The sequence below is a fragment of the Fragaria vesca genome, linkage group LG3, assembly GCF_000184155.1.
Source record: "Fragaria vesca subsp. vesca linkage group LG3, FraVesHawaii_1.0, whole genome shotgun sequence".
NCBI lineage: Eukaryota > Viridiplantae > Streptophyta > Magnoliopsida > Rosales > Rosaceae > Fragaria > Fragaria vesca.
In genome coordinates this window covers 13,122,224-13,143,618 of record NC_020493.1, presented here as the reverse complement: position 1 = coordinate 13,143,618, position 21,395 = coordinate 13,122,224, and the positions used below count along the sequence as shown (strand labels likewise).

Sequence of the window (21,395 nt, the reverse complement as noted above, 5' to 3'; positions counted from 1 at the left end):
TTATGTTACTTTACGGTACTTTGTGTGGCTTGATTCTTATGTGTCCATTCGAGGGCAAGTTATGTACATGTAATCTTCTACTTTACTTAATACAAGACCATATGTCCTTACTATTTTTTTATTTTTTATTTTTTTTAAAAAAAAGAACACTTTTTAAAATGGTTATAGGTGTAGTTCTTTCGTTAAGGCAAAAACAAAAGTCTTGTAGTCGACATACCAAATTAAGAAGCAATAGCATAGTACGTAGAGGATGGATCTGAATCAAAACTTAGTTACACGGCTCTACCAATGGTATTAAATGACATCGAGTCATCACTCATCAGTACCTTCCCCAGAGCTTCTGGGGTTTTACCAAGACCATGATAAGAACAGTACGAATCAATAACCCTTTGTTGTAGCATCAGATAGATGATTTTTTATTACAAAGTAGAACAAGACGTTATGAACTCTAAGTCTCAATTTGTCATATACGACTTCTATTTCCTCCCCATCTTTCTCTCACTGTTTTTAACTGTTTTTAGTTCTTGTCTTCTTGATGCTTATCCTCAAAGATATTTTCATCGAACGATCAAATTGTACACTAATTACTTGTCCTAACACACTTGCAAACCAACTTGTGAACCCAATTGGTGCATGTGCAAGAAACACTGGCTAGTTTCCATCAAACACTTTCACATATATCTTTCGCCCTAAATCTTCAACACCTACCAAAATTCTTCATACCCTATTTTAGGATATTTCTTTTTTTGGTTACACCTATTTTAGGATATTTCAGTGCTACAAGACTTGCTTAATGCTATCTACGATATCCTCTTTTGGGACCAAAAGTAGAAACAAAATTATGAGTCCCCACCCATCACCAAAAATCAAATAATATTTCGACTTTATTATATATCTCCAAGCAAAAACAACATAGGGTAAAACAATATAACACATCATAAAACCCAGTACTTTATTCATTTCCACCCCAAAAGAATATGAAAGTAATAATCTGTCTGTACACAAATTACATAAAGACTTTGATCTTCTTTTGCCGACGCTCCACTCTCCCACCGCCGAATCTTCCATCACCGACGGCCCATACCAACAACCACTTGGCCCAACCGTATCACACTCATTGCGTGCCCACTCCACTAATTCACCGCCACCGCAACTTTCACTTCCCGAAAATGCCCCTTCGCAATCCGAATATCCCAAACTCGTCTCTTCCCGCGAAAACGCGCCGGATTCCATTTCTTCTACTCCGCAACCCCGCACCACCGTCCAACCCTCTTGAAATTCCCAATCTGCCCCTGAGCTGGTCGCCAATTTACCAATCCGCTCCTTTGCGGAAACCTCGTGAATGGAACAACTGTCTTCGTCGTCTTCGAACTCCGAGTTGACCCAGTCGAGCACGCACCGCGGCGAAGAATCCGCCGCAGCATTCGGCGCAACCGACGCCAGAAACGGGTGCCGCAGCAGCTGATCACAGCTCCACCGCTCCTTTGGGTCCCTCCTCAGACACTTATCGAGAAAATCCCGACCCGTTTCGGACAGCCGGGTCGGAAACTCCGGCAACCCGCCCGAAAACCCGATCCGTCTCATCGTCTCGAACCCCTCGTCCTCCCACGCCGGCTTCCCCGTGACCATCTCGATCACCGTGCACCCCAGCGACCACACGTCGGACTCCGGCCCCTGATACTCCCCGCTGATCACCTCCGGCGCCATCCACAGCGGGCTCCCACGTGGCAGAATCCTCCCCCTACACGCGTCCTTATTCAAATCCACGGCCGAACCGAAGTCTGATAACTTCGCCTGTCCCGGAACGGGCCCCACCAGAACATTTCTCCCTTTCACGTCGCAGTGAACAACCCCGCGGGAGTGTACGTACTCCAGAGCCGACACCACGCACCACGTCCGCGACTGCACCACACTCTCCTCCATGTCAGCAGCAGAGTCCATAACGGTGCCGCCCGGTAAATACTCCATGTGCAGGTTCCGGCACGAAGGCGCCGTGAAATCGTCGTCGAGATACTTCACGACGTAGGGTGACGACAGCGACCGGAGAATCCGGATTTCGTTCTCCAGCGCCTCCGCATGGCCGGGGAGACACGCGGCGAGGTCGACTGATTTCACGGCGAACACTTCACCGTCGCACTTGCTGACTCCGATGTTGACCGTCCCGAACGCGCCGCGGCCTACGCACTTGCCTCTGATCCAGGAAGCCGTGTGGGATTGACTGAACTGACTCGAATTCCTCTCCATTTTTTTTTCTGTTTTTGAAATCACGAAAAAAAATGAGTGAATTTTGGAGAAGAAGAAGGCGGGTATTTATACGAGTGTGAACCGTGAAGGTTCGAAGCGTTGAATCGTTTGGGGTCGTGATGACCTGGAATTCTTTTTTTGCCAAATGGATAAAAGGGGCGCGGGTGACGTCACGGTTAGAGGTTGCCTTGCCTCTTTGTGTAAGTAAAAGAAAAGAATGGAGGGAGAGTTGGGGGAGGGAAGATACTGGGTTTTATCCTTATCCTGATCAGGGAGATGGGGCCGATCGGGGCCGTTGATTTTTGGGGGGTTAATATTTTAGGGACATGTGGTTGTAAAGGTGGCGACGAGAGTTGTCTAGTGGAAGACTTGTGTGGACGAAAGAATTGAGAATGGGAAATGCCCCTACCAACACAGAGGCATATTAGGGTTTGGTGGCTAACAAGATCAATACCCTTCAATTCGTTGACCTTTCTTTTTTTAATATATATTGTTGTAGTCATGCTGGCTGTTTAGTAAGGTGGAGAGACTAGTTAATTGTTTATGTAGATGAGCTTGCTGGATCATTGATCCATGAACACCAATGGGTACGTAGACTGATTAGCATAGTGGAATTTGAAACTACCGACTTTTGTCATTAGGAAATAGGAATTCGGTTGCGCTTTTCATTTTCATGAAGAAACGTCGAACATGCCCACGATGGTGTTGCATTTTTGAGTTTTCTTTTATGCCAAAAAAATATCAGATGGTAAAGTCTATAGGACATTCGCAGTTTTCATTATCCAAATTAGAATGACACTAGCAACCTCTATTGAAACCTTACTAGTCTAAGATCGACAGTTATTACAAGAGTCACATATATTATTTTCTTTAAACTCTTTTTTTATTTTTATTATAAACTCACACACTCTACATACGTCGATAAGGTATGAACTCATGACTTCAACGTTGTTGGTTAGCCTACCTAGCCAACCAAGTCACAACTCACCGATAAAAGAAATTAAAGTGGTGATCGACGAATGTTTTTTTTTTATCAAACAAACAACTGAAAATGAAACAACAAGTGTATCATATGAGTCGAATTCACGACCTCTCATTTACAGGGCGGAGACTGATGTCACTAGACCAAATGATACTGGGCATAAATTAAAATGGTGATCGAAGAATTCTCAAATTACATATATTAGCTAAAACATAAGCTGCAAAGTTGCTTAGATTACATTTTTAAGTTATTGTCATAACGGTCAATATCGACACTCGATAACATCGTATTATAGTTTTAGTAGTATTAACAAGAAATACCATATAAACTGTCTCATGTCATATATATTTCATTCTCTTGTCTAAAACATACATCTGCGTCTTAGATTGAGTAGCTTAAACCAGTAAAAGAAACGAAAAAATCATATTGGTTTGGAAATCATTATATGTTGTAGGCTTGTAGCTGGGTCTTAATAGAATTAGAAGACGATCGATGGAAGATCTTGAGGGTAATGATTGTAACGTGAAAGGGAAGTAAAAAAGGGGAAAACTCCAAGAGAGTTGGGATCCAATTGATGAGGACGGCGCCAGTGGATAATGATAGCAAACGGTGGAAAATCGGTTGCCAGATATAATTGAAGAAGGAGCCCCGGTGACCGCAATGCATGCGTCATGGCCACAGCAGAAGGTGATTAACTGTTTTCAGAGGGTCCCACATGCATGGCGCGGAGCAAAACGGTTGGTCCACGTCGGGCGCCAAAACGAAGAAGAAGAAGAAGAAGAAGATGATGCCTTGGACGTCTGGATATGCCAACTATGCTTGTGGGTGGCCTTTTTAGTGTGTGAGAGAGAGAGAGAGAGAGGCGACGTGTCGTTACTCTTCTCCATCACATATATAACAAAACCAAGGTGAACTAAAATATGCAGAAATTGGGAACCACGAGTTTAAATTGTTGAGAAGAAGAAGAAGAAGAAGAAGAAGAAGAAATGAGATATTCGTATCTTTGAAGATTATTGGCACACACCAACATGAAACACATTCTGGATTTTGGCCACTTCACATGTCCTAACTTATTATTTACAAGTCGATCAGGATGTCCAAAACAACAGACAGAAATATTATAATATTAATTAGGCTAGCTGCATGAGAGTTGAAAATGGCTGGTTGTGATAAGGAACGTTTTAAAAATAAGCATGAAGCATCCGGTTGAAGCATGACTTAGTGTTGACATGACTTTTAAGATATTTTGAAAGATAATTGGGGTGTCGAATCAATTATATAAAATTAAAGAGATTTTACGATACCTTTATATATATGATACACTTGTTTATAAATCTAACAACAAATTTGTTGTCATTATCGTAAATATAGTTATTGTTTATGTATTTTTACTTCAGTTAGATGTAACTACATCACATATGACATTCTTACAAGTTTATGACCAAATTTTGTCATCTTATTCACAAATATTCTCTCCGAGAGATTATTGGTGCAACTAATACATGCATGAGCATAATCTTGTGGGAGATCATGGACACGCCAACATGAAACACATTCTAGATTTTGGTGATTTGGCACTTCACATGTGTCCTAATAACTTCTACTTTAGAGGTCGTGAGGTCCAAAACAACAGACTAGTATTATAATTAGGCTTCATAATCTGCTTGGACTGTAATTAACTAAAATATTCAATTAGGCTGATCACAAGTTTGGTTGAGCTTCAAACTAACCAATGGAAAACTCTACGTACGGAGTTGGGTGTCCACTTTTTTGGAGCTAGCTAGAAGATGAAATTACACTCGAAGATGCTATATATGTTCTTGGTGACTCATGAAGAAGTTTCGTGGTGATCAATATCGTTAAGCTACTTAAGCATATGTTAATCTCTTGACACTTGGACTTGGTGGGTTCTTGCCGCGTGTCCGATAGTTAGGGTTTGTTTCTGGGTTTGGTATAAGTATTGACTTATGGGTTCTTGCCGCGTGTCGAATAACTAGGGTTTTCTGGGTTGGAGGAATTTTTCACGCAAGAGAAAATAGAGAGATCGATGTGAGGTCGTAAGCAATTACATATGCATGGCCTTTGCTTAGGCAAAGAGAAAAGCTCGAAAGGCGAATAGAAAAGCTCAAAAGGCGAAGAGAAAAAGGCTCGAAAGGTTGTGGATTGGAGTGGTGCAATGGTAGAAATGAAGTTGGAATTGGATTTTGCTCTGGTATTTCACGTATTGTTGTCCCATATCTTAACGTTGAAGACATGTGTGACATTTGGATTAGTATGTATATCTTACCAAATCATATGGTTTACCCAACATTATCGGGGGAGTTAGTTATGAAGATTGAGCTGGTTCATCAACATGTCATTTGGGATTTTTCATTTCAATGTCAAATACCATATATGATAAAGTAGTATAAGGTTCATATCCAAAATCAATTTGGTAATAGATGGAGTGACCCAAACTCTTATAAATCACAAACAAAGTATAATTTTCCCAATATGGGAATCATATCACAACAATATGCATATTGCTAGTAAGATGGTTTTTCCAAGTTAGATAATTATACAAATTCAAACGTAAAACTTGTGATGACCAAATCAAACATATGGCGTGCAAATACATGATATATATATATATATATATATATATGCATATGCATGATAATCTTAACATATATACTAAAAGGGGAGTGAAATTTACAATTCATATTTTACAATCCACATTTCTACTTTTTATTTTTGGGTAAAGTTTTCACAAAAAGACAAAACACGTGTCACTAAAGATAAGATTTAAATTATTAAAAAAGAAAAATAAGAGTGTAGATTGTAAATTTGGGAGTGTAAATTTCAGTTTCTTACTAAACTTGTATCATCTACTTGCACGCCATATGCACAAGAAGTTATGCAATATCCAATTATGTACATCATATATTTACATCATGTACTTACACGCCGTATAAATAACTGTAATTAGTACTCAATTATAATAGTTTCGTAACTATGCAAAGGACGTAGGCCTTTAGTGGGGATTATGATACAAAACATGTGGCTTGATATTCCTCATATATACGAGGTTTAAATTCGTTCCGGTGGTTCGGATCAATGTCGACGTTAAACACACCATGACAAACAAATGATGAAACATCAAAACGGACGGCCGACAATCCAACGTGCATTGCGGTTAACATGCAAACCACTTCACTTGGCAACTAGTAGTTTTTGCACCTTCTTTGTTCTTTCCATTCTCTTGATTAAGGTTCACGCATATATGGATTTGCCAAAATCTGCCAGCAGCTCGATCAATACATACAATTTAGTACAATGTTGCAACCATATATGAATTATGAGTTCTGGCCGGTGTTCTTCATGCACTCTTTTGTAAATTCGTTAAGTAATTAATTTGATTTTGAAAGGGAAGCGATTAGACCATAGTGGAGCGTAATATTTTTGATATTTTTTTAAATTGTAGCCTTTAGTCTACAATTTTTTTTTTTTTTAAATTACGGAAAAAGACGGTAAAAAAAAATAGAGACTACATCTATCGACTAAACATAAAAAAACCTTTAATTTCTAAAATGATTATAACGAAGTTCTAAATCGATATGCCTAAATGTACGTTCAAAATACTCGTGAGGAAGGAATTAGATCTTGTAACATGTGTAGCCTAATCACAATGAACATCAACATTGAATATCTATTTCTAAATTTTTCTTATAATGTTTTACGTATGTCTAAATACCTCGTAATTTTATGTTCGTTTGAGAAATTTATTTTAGATAAAGCCTAGCTACAAGAAAATCCAAAGATTTGATGATTATGATCTGGCTAAATACTAGCCATGGTCGAGCAATGCATGTAATTGGGATTTCTGATGTTGGGAAAGTGATGGATGCATGTTTGGTGCATATTGGACAAAATAACATGGTATAAATTGGTACACCAAAGAGTACTGAAGCTCCAACAAAACCAACTTGAGCTTTCTAGGAAAGGCATGCCACACAGCATTTATCATCAATAACATGCAATGTGGGTAGACACTAATAGAAGACGATATATATTCGGTCGGATTCATGTGCTGTTTTTGTGGCCCATTTCTGTCTAGGAGGGTTCTTTTGGTAACGAATCATGTTGTGTTGTCTGACTTGTCTCTTTCCATTATCTCCTTTTTATTTTTGTTTGATTGATTGTTAGTTGATTAAGATGCTTAAAAGATTAGGCATGCCAAGTGCTAGAAAGTACTTCCTCTCTTGTTTAGCATTCTTCATGCATACAAGTACACACTCATTGCGAAGTGTGTGCTACTAGGGCGGCCAAACTCTTGTCTAATATGAAATTAATCAGGAGCGTCTATGGATAGGTTTGGAATGTGTCATTCTACAAAAGTCGGCATTTGGGCACAATGACACATTATGCATAGTTTCAACTTTCAATCACTTCATAGATTGATTATACGTACTATGTATGACATATATGTATGTATAATCGTTTTGTTTTTAGCCAAATGGGCAAATAGCATGACACTAATACTATTAGTTTTACAATATCATATTACACGGTTGTCATTTTTTCACAGTTCTCGTTACATGTATTTTCGATTTTTTTATAACATTTACGGCTCTTGCAATTTTAGACTATCATACTGCCGTATTCTTGCGTACCACCGTCGTAATACTAGTTGCTAGCTTAACCATTTCTGCTTATAATATGATTGTTATAACTTAGCACAATTTTCTAATGCGTGACAATTGAAAGGTTATATATATAATCATCGTCATGTTACCGAAGTTTTATCTTTCCTACACTTTCGTGTCCCATCTATTCTGGCTTTGCAATTTATTCTTACTACTATGAGTGATGTTTTTGAAGACCTTTGGCACTGACGTGCTTTACAATTTGATAGTCTAAATTTATCCAAAGCTATCCACTGACAACTATGTATATACTTATCTGGTTGCACAGTTGCATAATTCGTCGGCAGGAAGTAAGAAGCAAACACATCTTTTTTATGTTCCGATCATGAACTTCAACTCCCAACCAAACCCAATGAAAATCACCCAATTAACCTTTCAACGCAAAAAGTAGTCGAAAAGAGCAGAAAACGAAATGGGTTTATAGGTAACCTGAACCCAGAAATGAAGCATCAAATTTGCACATAAAAGCCAAGCGAAACCTGATCGAATCGAAGACGACGATAAGCTCCTCCTCGTGTGTTCGAGGCAGCAACGAACAACCTAGTCTTGACTCTTGACTCTTGAGACTGCAGTTTGGTTTTTATTTTTTAAGGTGAGCGGCCCATCCCGGCTAGGCCCACCTACCTAGGTTCCGCCTAGCCACAACTCGGCTCCGCTAGCCCGCAGAGGCCCAATTCGTTTTTATATTTTATATTTTATTTTTATTTTCAGAACATTGCTGACACCTGACATAGCACAATTACATAACCGTACATGGCCTGAACCTCCATTTCTCCGACGTCGGAACCGGTCAGAACACATCCCGGAAAACCATGCAATTAAAAGTACTGTCCGTTTCCACCTTAGTTATTCTTAGTCTGATCGAACACTTGGGTTTCTTGTTCTTACAGGTCCCAATGTGGTCGTGTTCCTGCACGGATTCCCAGAAATCTGGTACTCGTGGCGCCACCAGATGATCGCCGTCGGGTTCCGGGATCCGAACCGGAGAAGACCACCTAGCAATTCCCAAGGTAATTGAGTATTTACATTTTACAGTACCAAGTTGACTTGTTTGAGTCTTTCTGTTATTTTGTGATTAAATTGGGGTTTGGGAAATTTGTTTAGATTAGTACATGACGAAAAAGTCTACTTTTATTTGTCTTCGTGAGAACAAACCGGGTATGAAGTCATGGATTTGGTTCCTTAATTTGATGTTTTGGTTATGAACATTGAATCCCATTTAAACTACTTATTTGTATGATTGATAGTATGAATCTAAGCTATTTGCTTCCGTAAAGCTGCCGACTTTTGTGTGATAAAAGAGTAGAAATGCATACACTGTAATTTTGTTTAGAAATGCATATACTTCCTTGTGATCCTAGTTTCAGTTTTGCTAGCAATGTGTTCATATGATGTGTTCAAACACAGCGCTAATAGATTGATATGTGTTCATATGAGGGCGGTCGGCATACTTGTTTGCCCTTCTGCACCCAGAAAGGGTCTCGAGAGTTGTAACATCGGGCGTTCACAATATGATAAATCCCTCCCTGAAGGTTTTTACATCAACAGATGGCAGGTAGGGATTCACTTGGTTGCTGTTGTCATGTAAACTATAGTTCTTAATTTCAAAATGATCTTGCAAGAATTCATGTAATCTGTGGATTCAAGCGCTATGTTAATGTGTAGTGCATCTAGTAAATAACTTATGGTACTTACAACCTGTGTAGTGTCTGCAAAGATTGTCAATTCTCATCAAGTGGTTTTTATTGAATATTGTTACTAAGTGCATTGGATGTGTTGTTGTGGAGTATAGAGCAGGCCTTGAACATGCCAGATATGGAGAATCTCATTCCCTAAATATAAGAAGCTAGAGGGAAGGTTGTAATCTTTAGAGGGAAGGTTCAGAAGTTCCATTCTTCCAATCTTTCCATTAACATTGTAAGCACAACACATCTCTGTTAATTTCTTCATTGTTAATCTGGTATCACATCAGTCATAATTATGATAAGATATAGCCATCGTTAATTAGCACAAGACTTTATCCAACAGATGAAACCAAAGAGGTCAACCAGCTTTGTTTGTGACATTCTATGTATTCTCATTCAATAGGAGATAAAAAAATTATTACAAAAGAATCAAGTTAATCAACAAATAAATGAATGTAGGTCATGTATAAAGAATAAAAGAATACAATCAATTCGAGACTAATAAGCTGAATAAATCTCCCTTCTACGGGTGTTAAAAAAATAAAATGCCTCTATATTCAACGAATTAGCATTAATCTGCCTATACCAACTGTCATCATAGCAGTTTCTCGCCTACACTTCCTGTCAGCCTGTGTTAGATATCTGATTGATGCTAAAATTTCCCAGCAGATGAATGATGCTGAAAAATCATATGTAGCTCCCCAGTTGGACTACCATCACACTAACATCATCGTGGGAGCCTCGTGATACAGACAAATCTACCAACTTTTTACATGCCAATAGGGGTTGTTGGCGATCAATGCTTAAGCATGAAGGTCGAAGAATATCCACTGCTTCTTGGTTGCTAACCTGAATTCAAAGAAGAAGAAAAAAGAAGACATTTGAGCGATTTAGCACTAATTTGATCCAAAAGGTATATGAATTATATAGTACAAAAGCGATCAAATATGAAAAGGGGAGTTTTATACCTTATCCCATAATCCATCTGAAGCCAAGATTACGAACTCATGCTCTGGTTTGAGTCTAAGGACTTGACTCTCTGGCTCTGCTGTTACGTATTTTTTTAGGTGTCCATCTCCAATTCCTCTTGATACAGCTAGACATCCCTGAATTCTCCATGTACCATGACACATATCAACATAGCCACCCTACAAATAATTCACCAAAACCATCAATCTCAATTCAAATATGGCTTCACCTCAATTCCACGATCCATAATCTGTAAGAATTATAGAGGAAGGAAGCTTACTACTTACCAAGTTCTCAATTCTGGTCCTTTCATCATCTCTTGACGGTCGATGATCATATGTGAGAGCCTCCGCAGCACCTCCTCTGCTCATTACAGCGCGGCAATCGCCAGCATTGGACACAACAAGGGTTCCGTTCCTGATCAAAGCTGTCACACAGCACGATCCACCACTGGAATCCTCTTTGAGAAAATCCGAATCTGTATTCATGTAACCATGCTTGACAGATTCCTTAAAATTACCGTAGTCATCCCTCCTCACAACTTCATCTAAAATATTCTTTCCCAAGTTCTGAGCCGCAAATTCAGCAGCTTTTGCACCTCCATGCCCATCAAATACACCGAAAAACGCCTGCAAACATGATGCTAGAGCATATCAAATTCCAATTCTCCTACCACTCATTTCAGCAATTACAACAATCATTCTCCAAAAACACAAACACTCATTTATCCTATATCCTGCTAGTTTAACCTAGAATTCATTCATCAAAATTCCAATTTTGTCAAATTTGAAACTAAAGCTTTCATTTTCCCGAAATTCGACCTCAATTTTACCAGAATTTTCCAAATTTCCAAACTTCAGCTACTGGAAAACTTAATTACTGATACAAATTTATCCACAGTGGAGAGGAATTTTTACCTGTTTGGGATCACCTTGAAGATTGAGAGTGGCCGAGTACCGATCCTCCATAGCCTCTCTCCTCCCTTTCTTACAATACACAGAGTAGTATCCTTCTCTATCTTCCTCAACCAGCTCTCTCCGCGCCGCCGCACACGGCATCGCCGGAGCAGCCCCGAATCCGGTCGATACAATCGGAATGCAAAGCTTCGCCGGCCGCTTCCTCTTCAATTGCGTCACCGGAGACGACGGTCCAGCAACTGAAGCCGATAACGTACTCAGAGACTTCGGAATCTGGAGACGGAACGGCGACGGCGGAGCCGAATTCGGCGAAGACGAAGATTGCTGCGAGGGCTGTTGTTTAAGGTGCGCCAGGCTTAGGGTTTCGGGAGGTGGGGAGATCATGGAGGTCTTGTTGCAGAACCGAGACGGCGGCGGTGAAAATACCGGCGAGTTCGACACCGCGACGGAGCACGACATGTCCGTTGAGTGTTGGAATTTTGGGCTTCTTGTTCTGTGTGTTAATTTTGGATATGAAGAGAAAAGAGAGGAGAAATATTTGGTTATATAGGTGGTGTAAAGTGGGGTCACGCTTTCCCGTGTTTGTAGGGGGCCCACAAGGCTATTTTTGACGTAAATTTGACCAGTGACTTGGGCACTACTTCGATAAAGTCATATTTGCCCCTTATTAGATCTTAATAATATAAGGCTATTTTTTTCCCAAATTAAAGATCTTGGATGGATTTTTTTTTCTGGTAATCTTTTCAGGATGGTTTAGGATAATGTTTCTAGAATTTAGTTTAATCTGTTCCACTCAAAGAATAGATTTAGTCTCATTTTATGTCGTTAAATTTGTTTGAACTACGATTTTGAAGATACAATTATATATGTCGGGAATGTATGTTGGCATCGAGTATCAAACTATCTATGCTCATTGGTTGTTTTGTTTAGAACTATCTTATAAAATCAAGAAATATTCTTGTTTGAACAAGTTACAAAAATGAGTCAAGTTGGACAACTTGGCTTGGAACAAAGGCTCCCCTAAATGTTATCTTAAAACTTATTTTAGTTATTTCGGTGTGAGTTGTTTTCAAATTCAATGTACCCGATTCTTATATATACATATTATGCCATTTGGTAGAAAGAGTAATTTTTTTTTCTAGTTCTACAATGTCATGATATTTGACCTCTATGATATCTGGTATTCTAAAAATCAGTAGTCTAGTAGAAAAAATCAAGGAAATATATTATTAAAATCAATAGATTAAAGTCTTTTCTTGTTCAATTCAAAACTGCTATAAATTTCCATGGTTGTACTTAGAAATTGTCCAGATGAGTAAATGTATACCCAAAGAAACATCAAACAGTTTTATTTGAAAAAATCAAATCTTTTAGGGGGAGTGGAGAGTGCTTAGTGAGGAGGGGCAAAACGGTACAATCATGGGAGGCGGTGCTCCGTAGGAAAATCCATTCGGGGGTGACAGTTTGTGTGAAAGGGTTTAACAGCGTGATTGTGATTGGATGCTGTGGCATTAGCTGGGAGTCACACACGTTAATTAGGATTTTCAATACACACTGGTTTGACTCCTTGGTAATTAAGCTTTGCTCATCATTTTGATGCCGCCCAATCCGGTGCGGCCCGCTCTGACGAGCTTGGATTGGCTCGGCCGAAGTTCCAGGAAGTTACCGTTGGGATCAGCAGAGCACCGATATTCCATCCAACCGTGTACACGTGTCCGTCTGCCGTCGCTGTCTTTTGTAGTTTTGTTTTGGTTCAGTCGGAACTGAGGACCGTTGGGGCAACAACGTCTCACTTGTGGAATTGTCTCACTCTTGAGAATATTTGGAAAAAAATAACTTGTTTAACTGTATTGACTAGACTTGATTCGACTCTGCACATTTCTAGATCTTACTTAGAAGGAGACCTTCTATAGATAGGGATATGGTTTGTCTGTTGTAACGAACAGTACATCATGCTTTATGACTAAAGAAAACTGTGCAGCAGGGGGTGGTGGTTGGTTGGATTTTTTGTCATAAAATTTGCAAGGTACGATATAGCAGAATTTTCCCTATCGATAAACGTTTTGATGTGTAAATCTTATGAGCTTGGGTTATTGGTGTGGGTTCATATAGTTCAAGAAAGAGACGAGTCTCACTTGGTTTGAGTATTAAGGATGTACTAGATCACGATACACTAGCTCATCAGGTAGGAGCCGCTAAGGGTGGGCGTTTGACGTCGAAAATTTTGTAGGACACAGTTTCCTATCAGAAAAAGCAGTGTGGATTTGGGTTTTAAAAAAAAAAACACCAACGTGTATGAAAGTCGGTTTAATCCGAATTCGGGTACAACCATCTAATTTAAAACTAAAATGTTGTCTCAACACACTCTCACTTTCCACTTTTGGTAATTTAAGTCTTGTCTTTAGTGACATGTATTTTGTTTTTTTTGTGAAAAATTTACCTAAAAAGGAAAGGTGAGAATGTAGATTGTAAAATAGAAAATGTAAATTTCACCTCCTTATATACACGAGAAATTTTTAAATGCTACGGGAGGACCACGTGGCAGTCTGACGTGGTCCTATGTTCTAATCAAATTTAGACATGTGGATTTTTTACAACTAAAATATAAACAAATATTTTCTATTTTTTGTGAAATTACATTTATGGGTATTTAGCAAGTTCAAACTAGGGTCTAGGGTATAGGGTTTAAAGTTTAGGGTTAGAGTTTAGGGTATAGGGTTTAGGGTTTAGGGTTTGGGGTTTGGGGTTTAGGGCTTAGGGCTTAGGGTTTAGTATTAAAAAAACAACAGAAAACCTAAAATGGTCTTTGACAAAATAGCTGAAATAATTTTTCATGAAGAAAATATACATGTCTAAATTTGATTGGAAAGTAAGACCACGTCAGACTGCCACGTGGTCCTCCCGTAGCACTGAAAAATTTCTTATATACACACACAGTTTCTATCCAGGGCGAATATATACTCATCAAACTCATCCTCTCATCAAGATCAAGTGTTTAGATATACATTGAGTTATGTTTTTGGTTGAGCTAGGCCTCTAAAAACTTATATTGTTCTTCTTCTTTGATTATGACATGCAACGGTCCATTAATTAGAAGAAACATTACAATCAAAGAATCAAGTGAGCGAGTTTGAATGTTTGATAGCCCTAATACAACTGTTGAGGCCGACGCCGTTCCTCCTCTTGTGGGCTGTTTCAACAAGTCGGTAAAAGTATGCAAAACGTGAACAAACTCGGTCGCTAAACATGGATGATTGGGCCAGACGTGCAGATTGATCGTGTGTCTACCATCCAATTTGTTGTTTGGGCCATCACAAAATTTTTGCTGGGCGTCTCTGACTAACTATTGGGCTTTTCTACGTGCTCGGAGTGGTGTCAATTTTGGGCCAAATATTCAGACTCGAGTACCTTAAAAAAAAAAAAAAAAACATATATGACCAGCTCAGGTCCTTAGATGGAGTTACATTCCACTTTTTTTCTTTTTCTTGTTAGATGGTGATCTTTCAAGATTAGTCCTCGAATAAACCCTTGGATGGAATCATCCACTGCTTGTTACTTTAATTGTGTTGTTGTTATTTGTTCCTCCTTAGATTACTCTATGTTTAGGGGTTATATGCTATTCGAAAAAAAGGTTTAGGGTTTATCTGCTATTAAAAAAAAGGTTTAGGGTTTATCTGCTATTAAAAAAAATGTTTAGGGGTTATTTGTTCAGAGAAGGAATAATGTATTTGAGCCAAGTAAAGATCAAAACTCAATGTAATATTCATTTTTTCACCATCTCTTGGATGGTGTTCTTGACAGTTCAAGATGACATTATGAATTTTACGAATTCGAAACCAATAATCAGACTCCAAACTCTTCAGCAGTCGCGCACACACACACTAAAAACGTACGCAGCCAATTACAAAATGTAGACTGAAAGAAATGAAACCCAAAAACCTGTTGAATCAGATCCAAGATGGTATCAATCAAACGACAGAAAAAAAATGCTGAAATTCGATGCAATATAGTTCTCCGACGTCCAAATACCACACTTATATATGGAATTAGATAGCGAGGAGAACATCATTGTCGGCTTCACTTGAGAAAAAACACACACAAAACCGACTTGAGTGCATGTTTGAATACGAATTTGAAGCCCTTAAACCCTTAATATAACACAAAATCACAGAAAAAAAGATCTAAAATTTAGCTGCCCCACGTCTCAATCTCCCACAGTAACAATTTGGGGGAGAATATACAAGGACACATAGCAGCACGATCAATTTTGCTTCAAGGGAACGAGTCATTTGGGAATTGAACGATCCACAATGACCAGATAGAGAAGCCTGATACTAACAAAATCAATCATACAGAGATTTCAAGAACAAAAGCAATACAGGAAATAGGAGAAGCGGCGGCTGAGGAAGGAAGAGAACTGGGAATGGGAGAAAGGGTTGGTCTGGAGGTCTTTATATATAGTGGACGAGGAGAGTGGAGGCGAGATCCAACGGTTCTTAAAAGGCCCTTGCATTGTGGATTAACGGTTGAGACTTATTCGATCCAAGACTACCCTACCTTCCTTCTCAATCTTGTTGGAAGTTACAGTACTGTCCTCCTGTTGTACTGAGTCTTTTTTATTTTTATTTTTAATTTTTTAAATACTGTTATAAACATAAATCTTATGAAGGAATTTAATTTGTGTGTGCGCAGTGTAATGTGATATATATATATATATATATATATATATTATTTTAAATTTTACAACGGGTTATCAACATATCAGCGTGAGAACTATTCATATATTTGAGATATTGACGTGTCGTAAAATCACGAAAACCTGAGAATTCTCTCCTAGAGAATAATATGTGATGTGTTTATTCATGTATTTGAGAACTATTTAGCTATGTGAGATGGGGTTGGATGGTCAAATTCATTTATGATGCAACATGGAGAGAACAATAAGGAGAGGATCCGGATCTCTGTACGTAACCTTAGTGGAGGGATTTTGGTAAATGAAGAAAGATTGCAAAAATCTCTATATAGTAATAGAGAGGGAGAGCAACAAAAGCTGAAAGGAAAGACAAAACAAGCCATAGTGCAGTGTTCATAACCAAGTACCATAATGTTTGTTCAGATAATGGAGTATACAGCAGGGAGCATGGGAGCAACACAATCTGGTAAAACAAGTAATTATAAGCCAAAAAACATGAGCAAATGGTGTAGAAATGGGCAGTACAACACTACAACCACAGTTGCTCTTAGACATTTCAACAGTTTCACAAGTCGAAGGAAACACTAATAGTAGTACAAGCTGTGGCTACATCAAATCATCGATCACTTTGCAAATTTGAACCTTCCAGGTCAATGCTTTTCTCTAGGTCTCACCATAGATGCCTGAAATTAAAATGGAAGAAAATGTGAAGCTACAGTTTTAGCTCAACCATCAAGGTCCATAACCACTTGACAGACCAACCTAAAGGTCTTAAAATGCATAATTACATGTTAGTGCGGTTCTTAGAGTGATTAATTGAACTGAAAACTGGAAAAGAACACGGTAAGAAAAAGTATCCAAGTCCAAAAGCATCTCTTTAATCCAGCTCCTCAATGTAGCATACAAGCAATAATTAATGCTGTCGACAAATGCTTTGGGTGCTCTTCTGACTCAGAGGCACCTCAGAAATACAGGCTAGTCCTTTTGGGTCAATGGATCTCACCTCTTGTGGCAGTCCAACCTCTGTAAATTCTAGATTTTAGCTGACTCAAAATTCCAGCACACGAAGCGGAAGGCTAGAAACACAGAAAAAAGCAAATTGTGTGATGGGAGGTGGAGGTGGGAGGTGGGAGGTGAGTATAACCTCTTCAGTTTGTTCAGCTGTTGAGAACCTTATATAGGAGGACCAAGTGGCTAAAAGGAACTTCAATTTTGGAAATATAGATAGGTGAGGTGAAAATCAACATGATTCCTTACTAGTTGAAATCTCAATGCCGCAACCCACAACCAGAAACAAAAATTTTAAGGGAAGAAGACCGGCCACAATACTTGTAACATGCTTCCTTTTAAATGCCAGTGAACCTACATATTCTGATATATCTTCAATTGTACCATCAAATCCAAGTATACATTCCTAAGTACTGTGTAAAATAAGGATCATGCTACCACCTTGCAATATTAAAAAACTATAAAGGGTTCAATGCTACCTCTTGCAAAACTCTGTCAGATACCGGGAGCTATTGTAAAAGATGAACCACATCAACACCAGGACCAATGTATCTGCCACGATTAAGGAATTCACAAGGGCAATACTATAACGGCTCAGAAGAAATGAGAGGAGACAAAGAAATAAAGTTCCAACCTAAAACTTGCAGATCTATCTGCTTTCACAACTAAAACAGACATACGTAAAAGAAAACTGGATGAAAAAGAAATGTGTAAATAGGATACTGAAAAGATAACGCTCCCACCAATCCAGCATATAGAGCCCAAAAGTGACATTGTAAAGATAGATCTTACGTTGAACCCAATTCATGGTTCCAGGACCTACAAAACAAAAATCACAAACATTGGCACAACTTATCAGTTGCCAGAACAATCAGCCTATCAATAAAACATACACCATGAACAAGTAACAAATTATAAATTTCCAACGGATTCCTAACTTACGCAATTTTACAATCGATTCCTAAGGATAAGCTGGTGCACCAGGATTTGTTCTAGGCTCAATAGAGAAAATAAAACTTTTGTGTGATTGCAGTAATGATCTGGAAAGTGGCCTCTGCTTAGTTTAAATTAGAAAAGTATGCATTGCTAGGAATAATGAAAAATCAAAGCACAACCCAATTTCATATTTCCATCTCAAACCACCATAACAGCTAGCTGGTTGCAATTGTAATCACATATCGTCACAAATTAATAAGAAGATCTGTTCATTATGGTTAGTTCTTTACATATATTCAAAGGTTCATGCTTTAGTTTTTTTTCTGCAAATAATGTGTCAAAAGGTTCATAATTAATACAATAGTAGTGAAAAAGACTACAATTTGATTCAACAGATCTAAAAATCAAAGTCAACAACAGTGCAAAACGAATCCAATTCAATCAAAAGAAAAGCAGTAACTTACTCATGGAGGAGTGCTTGATTTCCTTAATAGCTGATTCAGTGCATAAACCAATCACAGTTTAGAGAAAGAAAGAAACAGAGGGCGAGAAAGAGAGAGAGAGAAGAGCGCCCTGCTCACTGCGTACAAAGTGAAGACAAATATGGAGGGAGGGATCTCGAAGAAGAAGAAGAAGAAGGCCACGTGGAGGCGGGTAATGGACAGGCAAAGCCCAAGCATCCTTAATGGGGTTGTTGAGAAATAAGGATGGCCCATTACAGAATCATATTTAGTTTTTGACAAGATGCTTTTGGAGTTTTGGGCCTAGATACATGATAGGTTAACATAAGCTCATCTAAATGTGCTTTGGAGGTATGATGACTGTGATCTTCATGAGATGGGGTCTTGCCACCATCGTTCGTTACTTAGCAGTTAACAGTTAGCAGTTTTGTAATGTTTCTTAACTTGTCGGTAAGTCGTGAAATAGTTGGTTAAAGAGATTATCTGACAATTTTAAGGTCATAAGTTTCTGACTTTCAACTCATTTTCGGTTTTATAGGTCGATGGATTAGTAAAAATCTCTTAAATCCCGACTTTGCAAGAAAATTACAAAAAGGATTAACCAACAAGATACCGTATCATCATAATCATCATTGTGTACGTTCCCTTTTATCGCATCAGATAAAGATGTTACAATTGTTAATTAGCTTTGTTCCAAAGTGCTTATCTCATCATCTTAACCTTCGGCTATGATTTTCCTTTGAAAGTTTGAAATATGCCATCGATCCAAGCTAAACGATAAACTCAATCGTGTTCCACGCTAGCCTAATTACCCAAAGGACTAACCAAATCTTCTTAATTAGTTTATTAATCAAATTGTTGCTTGCATGAAGCAGTGAAAGCTTAATCACCTAGCATCGTCAATAATTTAAATCAATTAAGGTACATACGGATAAGATTGTTTTTGGTTTCACATTGAATCTGCAAATTGGCCTTATTATCTCTTAGGATTCCATTCGATCTTGAGAATTATTAGACCAAAGAGCTAGCTCCGGGACCGTTGATGATTTGTTGATTAATAAATTATGTGACGTTCGAGTCGGAACTTGTGAATTTTAGAATTTGACGGACAACGGTTTCATGTGAAGAAATTAACTAGTGATTTAGACTATGATACGATATATAACGATAATTTGTTATATTGTTTACTCTTAATCTCGTATTGTTTTTCAAGTTTGTGGATGTGTTAGAACTTAGAAGCACCAAACCTTCAATCTATCATTCATTCCAGGAAAACAACTTCCCTCTTGCTAATACTAAGTTATACCATGCATGCTAATTACGTCCGCTTGACTCGACTCGATCAATATAAACATTTTCGTTGAAACATGCTATGTCACTACTCGATCATCAATCCCATCCCTTCACATACGAAAACAGCCTTGAGAGGAAAACAATGGTTTGGATATTCAAATTCCAAATGCCCTGTCACTGTTGGAACAAACATACAGTGATGAAGATGCACGCAACTCGATCGATATCAGTTATCAAATCGTGTTGCCGCACGCCATGGAAATTGAACTCAGATCGAGACTCATCAAGGTTAATTTTAGTCGTTCTAAAACTTCCTCCATCTCCAAACAAACTGTAATCACCAATTCATACAAATACAGTCGTTTTCGTATTGTAGTGACTTCATCGGTGGATACCTGCCAAACAAAACCAATTAAATTCGGTGGTTACATATATTACATCAATCATTTTCATACAAAAGCCTTACTGTCTCGTATTTTTCTTTTCTATGATCCCCACCACTTTGTGATAATTATTTGTGATCAATTGTCAACTACAGTAGCGGATTCCTTACGCCACATATTCATCTTCTATACGAATCTCTCATATAGAAACATTATTGAGTAAATTAAACGATGCACATATATATGTGACAAAAATGATGATAAGGATAGTTTTTAGAAGGCTCATATATATAAGTGGTAGAAATTATAGCTACAGACAATCCCTAATGTCCATTTAGAAAACTAATCGCAGTTTAAAATGATAAGCAGTTGATGATTTTCGTTTTATGATGACGTTAATCATCGTTAGTCAAACTAAATAGCACACTTAACTTCAAGTTGGCATGGTTGGCGTGGTCGAGTATGGCTGCCGCCGAGCGATTCGATTGTGAGTTGATGTTTCTGTCTAAATATATAGTAATAGTATCATTAGTATGAAACCTAAACTACATAATAATAATTAAGATAGTTGATACTTACATATGTCTGTATTATCAAACAAAACTAAGCGTTGGATTCTAATTTTTACATTATCTTTTCTATATATAGGAGGAGTGTGATTTGAAATATCTTTCTCATCTACCATAACAACGTACTTCAATTATTTATATGCAGTCAGCACTCTTGTTAATTAATTTGTTATGTAAAGATCAGAATCGAGTACGTTCAAAGATGATTATATATAAAACAGAATGGAATCTTTATCCGAGAGAAAAAAATAAAGTGGTAGGATCATTAGGTCAGAGAGAAGTACTCGTTGATAATTGTACATAGATCCGATTCTAGAACTCATTGATAATAACTTTTTTATTATATATGTGTGTATATACATCAAGCCGTGAGCCGTTCGATCGTCTTGAATTTTAAATTACTAAACGATCGGACGGCTCATGATTTGATGTATGTCATACAAATGTATATAGCAACCGAACCTGATTGATAATTGTACATAGATATGGTTTCTCTAAAGTGAGAAAGGTACGTTGATATACATGATAATTGCCCTAAATGCACAAAAAGCCTACGATAAAGACTACCAA

General features: G+C 38.1%; 2 protein-coding genes and 1 non-coding gene across 5 annotated transcripts; all 3 read right to left on the bottom strand.

Moving 5' to 3' along the window:
* Positions 1–777: 777 nt before the first annotated feature.
* LOC101307975 (mitogen-activated protein kinase kinase kinase A-like) lies at positions 778–2,276 on the bottom strand. Its single transcript, XM_004295724.1, has one exon. The coding sequence runs from the start codon at positions 2,242–2,244 to the stop codon at positions 778–780; it is 1,467 nt and encodes a 488-aa protein (XP_004295772.1). The 5' UTR covers positions 2,245–2,276.
* A 7,690-nt stretch (positions 2,277–9,966) lies between these two features.
* Positions 9,967–11,990, bottom strand: LOC101309038 (probable protein phosphatase 2C 25-like). The gene is made up of 4 exons (XM_004294252.1): positions 11,483–11,990; positions 10,853–11,194; positions 10,565–10,744; positions 9,967–10,445 (listed from the first exon to the last, which is right to left on the bottom strand). Exons 1-4 carry the CDS (start codon positions 11,939–11,941, stop codon positions 10,284–10,286), a joined length of 1,143 nt encoding a protein of 380 aa, XP_004294300.1. The 5' UTR covers positions 11,942–11,990; the 3' UTR covers positions 9,967–10,283.
* A 4,501-nt stretch (positions 11,991–16,491) lies between these two features.
* LOC101308552 lies at positions 16,492–18,726 on the bottom strand. Of its 3 annotated transcripts, XR_184240.1 has the most exons (5): positions 18,584–18,647; positions 18,126–18,237; positions 17,907–18,002; positions 17,663–17,735; positions 16,492–16,858 (listed from the first exon to the last, which is right to left on the bottom strand). It is a non-coding gene; the product is annotated as an uncharacterized LOC101308552 (transcript). The 3 variants fall into 3 exon arrangements; XR_184239.1 differs by lacking the exon at positions 18,126–18,237 and having other exon boundaries at positions 18,584–18,726; XR_184241.1 differs by lacking the exons at positions 17,663–17,735; positions 17,907–18,002; positions 18,126–18,237; positions 18,584–18,647 and adding an exon at positions 17,179–17,374.
* Between the last annotated feature and the right edge of the window lie 2,669 nt (positions 18,727–21,395).